General features: G+C 40.9%; 2 protein-coding genes across 2 annotated transcripts in view; one reads left to right on the top strand and one right to left on the bottom strand.

The window, feature by feature from the left end:
- The window catches only part of wdr24 (WD repeat domain 24), a 7,450-nt gene extending 3,601 nt beyond the window's left edge, over positions 1-3,849 (bottom strand). The window contains exons 1-5 of the mRNA XM_008303686.1: positions 3,780-3,849; positions 2,566-2,636; positions 1,642-2,126; positions 935-1,112; positions 123-795 (exon numbers count right to left, since the gene is read on the bottom strand). Coding sequence (XP_008301908.1) covers positions 123-795; positions 935-1,112; positions 1,642-2,122 — 1,332 coding nt within the window. The 5' untranslated portion in view covers positions 2,123-2,126; positions 2,566-2,636; positions 3,780-3,849. The remainder of the gene's footprint in view (positions 1-122; positions 796-934; positions 1,113-1,641; positions 2,127-2,565; positions 2,637-3,779) is intronic.
- Positions 3,850-3,853: 4 nt separating this feature from the next.
- On the top strand, positions 3,854-9,141 carry LOC103373720 (uncharacterized). Its single transcript, XM_008303685.1, has 6 exons — positions 3,854-3,944; positions 4,024-4,173; positions 6,340-6,433; positions 7,671-7,830; positions 8,092-8,244; positions 8,905-9,141. The coding sequence occupies exons 2-6, from the start codon at positions 4,049-4,051 to the stop codon at positions 9,057-9,059; spliced, it is 687 nt and encodes a 228-aa protein (XP_008301907.1). The 5' UTR covers positions 3,854-3,944; positions 4,024-4,048; the 3' UTR covers positions 9,060-9,141.
- Positions 9,142-9,370: the final 229 nt, after the last annotated feature.

Below are 9,370 nucleotides of genomic sequence, written 5' to 3'. Positions count from 1 at the left end.
TTTAGTATTATAAGAAAAATGTTGCTGTTTCCATTTAAACTCTAACTAGCGGAAATATTTGCACAGATAAACACAAAAAGCAGCACAAAGTGCAGGTTTGTTCCTGTGCTGAAGTGTCTGACCTGAGGTCTTTTGAGCTCTCGTGCCACCTTGGCATTGTGATCACACAGTTCAGCAAACGGTTTCCCGCTGAGGAGGTAGAGTTGCGCCGTCTTGACAAACCAGTCCATGCGGTTACTGTCCAAGTCTGTCTCAAAGACGCTAAGCGCACTGGACACATGGGCAAACTGTTCTGTCGGGTCGGGCTTCTTGAAGAAAAAGATGGGGTAGCGGCGGTCGCCTCCGGGGTAGGGCTTTCTGTTGGCGTCACTGCTGATCAGACTCTCCTTGGCTGCAAAGGCCAAGTCACCCAACAGTCCGAAGCACAGACCCTCGGGGTTGGCCTTGTCCACAGGACGAGTGGCATCCTTGAACATATGCTGGTAGAGCGTGCTGTCTTTAGAGCCGGAGAGCAGAAAGTGAGGGTCATGCTGGTGGCGCCAAACGATACCAGTGGTCACGTCTTTGTGTTCCTCGAAGGTGGCGAAAGGAATGAAAGGTCTGCGGATGTCCCACACGTAGATGTTGTGGTCCACCATCATGGAGCAGGTGGCCAAATGGAACTTTCTCTCAGGCCGCCATTTAACTCGAGCCACTGACGCAATCGTCTGGACGCAGTAGATCTCCTTGGCCCGATTCGTGGTCATGTCCCAAACCTTCACCATCTTGTCTCTGCCGCCTGTGGCTAGCCAACCCCTGAAACAGAAGCAAGGCGGAAGGTGACAACCACATTTCGACAAATGCATGCTTGATGTCTCGAAAATACAAACCTTCCTGCAATTTTATAAGAGGAAAAAATCTCTTATTTTGATAGTGTATAAAGTTCCTTTTTTACCTGTCATCAGGATGCCAGTCGCAGCAGAACACAGGACCAGTGTGGGCCGTGAACATTCTCTCATAGCGGTCTGGTCGCCTGATGTCCCACAGCTGGACGTTGCCATTTTCAAAGGATGCAGCAAATGTGAAATAATCTTTCATGCTGAATTGCACGTCCCTCACACTCTCTGACTGACCTGGAGGAAAGGGAGTATTAGCAGGCGGATATAATGACGATTTCTGATTAGTGAGAAGGGTTTCAGTTTAAACTCTAGAGATTTATTTTTGATAATAACATGGCTTTTACTTTGCAGAGACAAATTCTATTTTTTGTATCTGTTTAAAACAAGCACGAACAGTGTTACATCCCTAGAAACAGACACGGTACTGCCTTGAACTGCAGATATTGAGAGTCTAAGTACTGAGGGTTTCATTTACACGCTGTAAAGGGCTCTGAGGTACATTTGTGATTTGTAACTGTATGAAAAACTTTTGTAGTTTGTTTCCTCATCGCTAACAGAGGAAATGTTGCTTCCCCAAATTGAACTAAATTCTGTAGACGATCAAATGCAACAACACGTCAATAAACTCGACCATTTCACAGATAATGACATTATGAAAACATATAAAGCAGTGTTGTTTTTCATGCAAAGACATTAGAAGTTTTGTACGATAAAGGGGACTTGTTTCAGTCTACAATACATTCCTAGAAATACATCACTCTACCTGAGAAAGTGCTAACAGACTCCTTCTTGCGCAGGTCAAAGCACTTCATGAAGCCATCCTGTGAGCCACTCAGCAGCATGTAAACCTCTGTGGGATGGAAGCACACCTTGTTGACGGTGCGTTTGTGTTCTGTAAACAGCTGGTCCTGCTTGTTGCGAGAAGGTTTTCCTAGATTCCACGTGACCACGGCCCCGTTGGTGGCAGCCGTGGCCAGTAGGTTCTCCTCCATCTGATGCCACATGACATCAGCGCAGCTAAAGTTCAGAGAGGGCTTCCGGCCGACGCGCAGATTCAGCTTCTCCACAAACTGCTCCTCCTCGAGTCCATAGATCTTGAAGATGTTGCGTCCAGCCACAACCACCTGCGTGGCGTCACGGCACACGCTGATGGCGTTGGCTGGAGCGTCCAGGTGGCAGAACATAGTTCGGCCACTGATGGTATTGCTGCTGAGGGCGGTGGTAACCCGTGACATTTTCTCCATGTTCCTAGCGGTGCAGAAAAAAAAGTGCTTTTTCTTTATCTCAAGGACAATAAAAGTGACAAGATAGGTAGACTGCACTTTCATTTGTCATCTTTGCTTTTTCGGCATTGCTGCAAAATGTCTCAATTACACAACCACATTTTTGTTTATCAGACGGCAATAAATAGCAGTAAAATGCATAGATTTGTGACAAACAAGGTAACACTGACTCATCGTCTTTACTGTAAGCAGACCAATCATGCTAACTGTTGTGAGCAGTCACCTCACAAAGGTTCATTCTGATTCAGGAAAAACCCTGACTTCACCAGTAGGTGGCACTCAAGCAAAAACAATAGACTCACAAACTACTTGGTCTAAGAGGTGGCAGTGTGTAATAAACCAATTAGTGAGTCCTACTGTATTTATTTTGACATTTCAGTGAATGAAAAATCTGCAATCCTTACTTGGTATAGAACTGACAGCCTTGTCAATGTCTGCAGCAGGAAAGAGTTCTCTTCATTTGCTCCCATGAGAGCTAACGTGAAAGTAAGAGAATGGCATCAGATCATATTGAAGTTATTCACATATAAAATAGAAAACAACCTGGGTTGGCAAAAATGCTGTACATGATATAAACCAGGCAAGAACAATAAAAAAAAGTGTGAAAAGCAGCATAGAAAATGGAAGGGGGGAACACGTAAAATCAATACATTTAAAATACTGAAAAACATGACAAACAGGATTAAAATATGTAAGATCAACTGCTAAGTTAGAATATATATAAAACACAAGAATGTTATGACCACCACAAGCAATCAAAAGCCACTGAAATCATGTGCGTCTCGAGACTCTTCTTGGAAGTGTAAATGAAGTAGGAACATTTGATTAGGATGGATTGACAGAGGAAGGCTATTCGAAAGCTCTGGAGGAACACAGCGTAATCGTATCAAGGTTTATGGCCCAGGCATATCTCTTATGTTTATCAAAACCACAACGAAAATAAAAAATAAATATCTGCTATGTGTCCTTCTGAAAAAAACTGAAACTTCTTTATCAAGGTCACTACACAAAATGACTACAAACTATTCCTGATTGCTGACTGGACACACATGTAATTATACTATTATATATTGGCTACCATGTATCTTCTTGATTTAGTGTTATTTAATTCAACAGATCAATATTTGATGCAGCAAGGTGAACACTATTTCCAGTGTTGTGGTTTTGTCTGTTTTCATCATCTTCTTAGTAACTGCTTGGTGCTCACATGAAGATGTGATGTGTTGGAGTGATTTCACATGTTCATAAACAGTGTCCAAGCTGTCAGGTTTTAACCATAAACCTCCTGATATAACACTGTTAACTTGGTGCTTTGGTGTTGGTAATTTTTCTCCAAAACGTGTATCTATTATGTCCCAGTCAGCTGCTTCTTGGTGTTCATTTGACTGCTGGTGAGTTTTTACTACCAACAGCTACACTCGCCGCACTTCACCATAAACATGACTGATGCTAATGCTACTTAGCCAACCTAGCTACCGAGCAGTTTTATTAAGACGAAACCAGACAAACTCACACTTTCACAAGTATGTCAAACAACTGGAGAAGTATCACAAGTGCGCACTATTAAGTAAAAAAATGCGCACGGAGAATAAAAAACAAAGTATTTCAGAGGACAAACCTTGCTGCTCTGTAGCTGTTGCTAACTGCTTGCGGTATCGGAAGTTGCGTTTTGCTGAAATCTCGCGGGAATTCCTTGTCTGCTAGCGGAAGCATCATCCTACTTTCCTTTTCTTCAAACCAATCTAAGCGCGGGGTGTGCTCAATAAACGCGGAGTATTTTAAGGTGAAAATAGCACACGTTCAATGTGAAGGTGTTGTGGTGCATTATTCCTGTCATGTAAAGGCTGTGTCTGTTCTCGTAGGCGGTGCTGGGAGCTTTCTGCTGCCATGGCTGCTCTGTTTTCCTGTGAGGATCCAGCCACATGGAGGAGAGCGTATGACAGCTACTGGGATGTAGTGGAGGTTAAGGCCCGAGGAAAGAAGCCTGGGAAGCTGCTGAGCCTTGACAAGTGGTAATCCTGAGCAACAGTCACAAAATCACACTCACTGAAAGAAATATCTCTCAACAACTTCAAATCAACTGAAGGCAGTGTTGGAGCCAGACAGTTTTTATTGGGGTGGCTAGGGCAAGACAATGTCTGGGTAATTTTATTGTCTGCAAACAGCTGTAAAGCAATTTATTTTTTGGCATCACTCACTCTTATTATTTGTTTATGCAGTCAAGAGTTTCTCAGAACTACTATACATCATAATAACGTTGTACATGTAACCCTTAGTTGATTAAAACCTACATCGACTGCATAAGTTGTGCATTTTTCATTGTTGATTGAGACCATAAGATAACTAAAATTTAAATTACGTGACATACAGTTGTCCTTAAATTTATTCATACCCTTCCATTAAAGAAAATGCAAAATTCACAATAGTCTCTCAAATAACTAGAAACTGAAAATAATAATAATAATGATAATAATAATAATAATAATAATAAATAAAAATTTGCTAAATTATAATTTGGTGAAAGCAGACATTGCTTTTGAATCGTGATTGAAAAGAATAATTAAAAGAAAAAAAAACTGTCCTGCACAAATTAGAGCACTTTGCTGATGAGCAGTGGGCCAAAATCCAAATAGCTGTCAACAGGTGTAGAAGTCTGATGGAGAGTTACAGAAAACACTTGATTGCAGTGATTGGTTCAAAGGGTTGTTCAACTAAATATTAGTTTACGGGTCCCATCATGCTTGTTTTCTTTTGTTTTTATATATATTCTTGTTGAACCACAATTCAAAAGCAATGTCATGATTTTCATAACATTTTTATTTATTTTTACTTTTGTCAATTTCAACTTATTTCAGTGACAGCTGTTTTCTTCCTTCTTTAATGGGAGGGTATGAATACATTTAAGGACGACTATAAGTAAAACCCCGTCTGCTTAGGACACCCACCGAGTTGTGATGAGACAGTGTTCACCAGCATTTAATTTATGTGTTTAGGCTGCAGGTTCTTAGTCAGTCGTGCACTGTTCAGCATTTGCTTCTAGAACTTTTAAAGAACATCAAACAAAAGCACAAATGCAGCGTGCAAATGATCTTCTTGTTTGACTTGTAAAAATATAAAGTTCTGCTGTTATGGTTAGAAAATGGATGGATTTAGGGCGTTGTGCACAAAAAAAGTTTTGAGCTGCTTAACTGGTGACACATTTTCCACCTGGAAAGGACAAAGATCAGATAGAGTGACCCAGACACTAGTTTGACGGCAAAAGGCCACCTTAACATGCAGCTTTATTCAAGTGACACGATGACACAGATGATGAGAGAAAGACGAGAACAAGCAGTTGGCATGTTGGATGCTGGCATGTTAATTAGCTTGAATCTCCACGACTGCATCACTTTTTGTCTAATAAATTGTTATAGACAGCACCGTACGACAGATATTTTGCCACATGATGCTCTGAATGGACATGTGTGAATGTGATTGTTAAATTGCGCAATCCTGTCTACTGAAATGTCCATCAATTTCGCCAGAGCCCTTCAGGACGAGTGGAACAACGAGCAGCATCGACAACCTCATTAACTCCGTGTGTCACAGACGTGTGACTCATTACCGACTTGTGTTTTGTGGTCTATGATCCCACTCTCGATCTGTCCAATATCATTTCCAATATAGTGTGCACTTGTTGTTTGATGACTGTCGTAGAGATGACGTGCGTGGGAACAACAAATACTTATTCCCCATGTTAAAAAGAGTGGACGGAGTTTATTAAAATATTACACGCTGCCTTCAGATTTTTGTTCAGTATCAGTTTCATCCCTACAGTCTGTAAAAGAGCTTCAACTAAATCTACAGTTAATCCAAAACTATACACACTTTAACTAATAAACAGATTATTTACATATAAAACGGATGCATTGTTAAGCAGACTAAACACTTTTAGCTGTTCACACTGTCATGGTTGTTTGCCTTCATCAGCACTACTTTTTGTACATGACAACTGAAGTTACTGAACGTAATAAAAGATCTGCTTGTACGTGGACATGTATTATTTTTTTCCCACAAATGTTGACATGAAAAATAAATCTTTGTTCGTAGCTGTAAATCAGATGTGTTTATTTGAACTGTCTTTGCTATGAGTGTAAGATTAAAGGGAACTGATCCTAATCGTGTCAATCTGCCATCAGGTACCAGCAGGAGCTGCCTGCGCTGATTTCAAGCCGACCCGACAGACACGTCACTCAGTCGGAGCTGGTGAAACTGATGGAGTGGAAGCTCACTGTGAGTTACATCTGGATACAAAACCATAAGCAAAAACTTGAATGAAATTTCCTCAGCGTGTTCTGGTTTAAGGCCATCCTTTGCCAGTGAAACTCAGACACAACACTATCACACGAGGGCTGAACAGTTAATTGATTTCAAATTGAAATCGCAATTTGAAGTGATGCAATCCAATTTCTGATGCGCGTTATGCAGCGAGTCTGACCCAGACTAGAGCTGAAAAGTTAATGAAATTATTATCGAAATCCAAACCTGGCCAAGTGAAATATCCACATTTCAGGAGCTGTAATTTTTTGATAAAAGTAAAATGTGTCTCAACGTTACCAAATAAATTAAGAATCGTGGTGCTCCAGAGATGTTTCAGCCGAGAAATTATATTCTCCAGATGTTTGGTACAAACTACAGCAAAAATGACACCTTTTCTAAAAATGTTTTTCTCATTGAAAAATAAAATCTTGATTTGTGTCGCACAAGAAATGTGTGCAAAATAATCACAATATGTCTTAATGTCTTAATGTTCGACTCAAGCCTGACTTCATGATATTGCTAATCAAATCACAATGTCTGTCAGAAAAACCACAATTAGATATTTTCTTCAAATTGTTCAGCCCAGTGCCACACTGCTCCACTAAACACACCTTCACACATATACGAAGTGTGTCAGAAAAGTTCCAGGACTGGTGTCACAAAAGATATATTTCAAATCCGAACTACAAGTTTTCCCCTTCAAAGTAATCCCCCTAGAGTCTTTCCCAGCCTTCTCTGCCACGCTGCCATGCAGTCCTGGAAGGATTCTTCCAGGATCCTCTGCAGCTCCATCGTCACAGCCATCTCAATGTCGTCCATGTCTTCAAACACGTCCCCTTGATGACCCCCTTGAGCTTGGGGAAGAGGAACAAATCCCACGGAGCCAGGTGGGGTGAGTAGGGAGGTTGCTCCAGCATGTTGATGTTCTTCTCAGCCAGGAACTGTGGGATGCTCAGGGCGTTGTGAGCAGGCACGTTGTCATGGTGAAGCAGCCAAGACTTGTCCTGTCACAACTCTCGCCCTCTTCTCATGCACTGAATGAAGCAAACGCCTCAGGATCTCTTTGTAGATGTGCTGGTTTGCTGGTCTGGTCTGAAGGGGATAACTGGTAGTTTGTAGTTTGGGTTTGAAATCTATCTTTTGTGACACCAGTCCTGAAACTTTTCTGACACACCTCATATTATGGTAATGAAGTTTGGTTCTCCTGCAGAGAGGGAAGTTCAGGCCGAGGTTGCAGCAGCTGGTGGCGTCCAACAGCGAGGACACAGTGGAGAAATGTTCCAGAAAGGCCTTCAGCCTCCTGCCTGACGTGCAGGCGGCGATCGCAGAGCTCAGCTCCCTGAAAGGCATCGGCCCGGCGACTGCTTCAGGTCGGCACATCGTCTCCCTCTTAAAGACAACTTTATCAAGCCTGCTTTAAGCAAATAGATGAAGCTCAGTGACACTCAGTAATTCACACTAATAAAATGTCTGTGATCCTCTTAAAGGATCAAGTGATTGATTCTCAATAAGTTCACAGTAACGCTGATGGACTGAGGGGCTGGGACTCTCTGCCTACTGTTTAAATAGTTTGCATGCACTTAATGGCGACATTTGGCTCGGCTTGTAGCTGACTGTTCATTTTGTTCCAGCTGTGTTAGCAGCTGGGGCTCCAGAACAGACTGCATTCATGTCTGATGAAGCCGTGGAGTGTGTCCCAGGACTGAAGCCCATCCAGTACACAGCCAAACACTACGCGCTGTACCTGGACAAGATGGTCGAACAGAGTAAAAAACTAAACAAAGGTGAGGAAACAATTTCACCTGCATTTGTTCTAGTTGTATTTTGTAATATGTCGGTTTTATATAGAATTAGTGCATTACACAAAGTATTAATACTGCTAATTAAAATGTAAGTTTAAGCTCCAAAATGCCTGCTGACATTTAATCCTCTCAGATCACTAGAGACAAAACACGGATGTTTTTGCACCACGTATCTGAAAAAAAAAATTCCCAAAAACTTCTTCTCCAACTTTGAATTCCTCTAAATCGGTGCTTAAACTTTTTCTGTTTGCTTCTGCCTTTAATTAAACTAAAATTGGAGCTATTCATTTTTGTCTTACATTACACTGCAGTTTTTATTCTCCTGTGTAATCTGTTTTTATTAAAATTATCCTAACTTAATAAAGACTATCTAGTTACATTCTTATATTTTATGATTTTTAAAAAAAAATAGAATTTATGTACGGTACCTATAAAAAAAAAAGTAAAAAATCTAAATGAAGTGAAGCTTTTGGACACTTGAACAGAGAAAGAGACCTTGAAGTGTCTTTTGCCATGTGACACTTTGATATACTGCTTAAATACTTCTTTTTTTTATCATCTTATCTACAGAATGTAACACATTTGATTGTTCATGCTCTTAAATAAAAGCTCTGTATAATATGAACTGCTTGTGGTCCTCAGTGGACGCACAGCAGGACTGGACGCCCCACAGACTGGAGCTGTGTCTGTGGGCGGCGACCACAGCAACACCGCAGCAGCTTCTGAAGGATATCGACATGAAGGAAAAGAGCTCAGACTCTGACCAGAGACCTACAAAGAAGCTCAAAACTGCATAAAATGAAAGCTGCTTTAATGTTTTTTTTATGTGTTTTTTTTTGTAAAATAATAAAGGCTTTATATGAAAAAGAATCCAATGAGGATTTGGTGCTTTGTGCTTTTTTTATTTTTATTACTGAACTTTTGTGGGTGAGTTTTTCAAAGGTAAAAATCTGTGGGTTATATATTCAATTTAGTTTAGTCACGCTGCTGTCAAGTAAAAGTCCTGAAAACACTTTTTAAATCTATAAAAATCTCCAAATGTAGGTTTAACAATAATTAAAGCCGCAAGCGGACAAGCCCCAAGGCTTGTCGGCCTTTGCGCACGGCA

The sequence above is a fragment of the Stegastes partitus genome, unplaced genomic scaffold, assembly GCF_000690725.1.
Source record: "Stegastes partitus isolate 25-593 unplaced genomic scaffold, Stegastes_partitus-1.0.2 Scaffold2052, whole genome shotgun sequence".
NCBI classification, from domain to species: Eukaryota; Metazoa; Chordata; class Actinopteri; family Pomacentridae; genus Stegastes; species Stegastes partitus.
Note: the sequence above shows the minus strand (reverse complement) of the source record. Positions and strands in the feature narration are given on the sequence as shown.

What these genes read in the sequence shown, in the direction of transcription:
- LOC103373720 (XM_008303685.1), top strand. Translation starts at nt 4,049, where the DNA reads ATGGCTGCTCTGTTTTCCTGTGAGGATCCAGCCACATGGAGGAGAGCG. An exon ending in CTGCTGAGCCTTGACAAGTG is followed by an intron (nt 4,174 to 6,339) that starts GTAATCCTGAGC and finishes ATCTGCCATCAG; the next exon opens with GTACCAGCAGGAGCTGCCTG. An exon ending in CGGCCCGGCGACTGCTTCAG is followed by an intron (nt 7,831 to 8,091) that starts GTCGGCACATCG and finishes ATTTTGTTCCAG; the next exon opens with CTGTGTTAGCAGCTGGGGCT.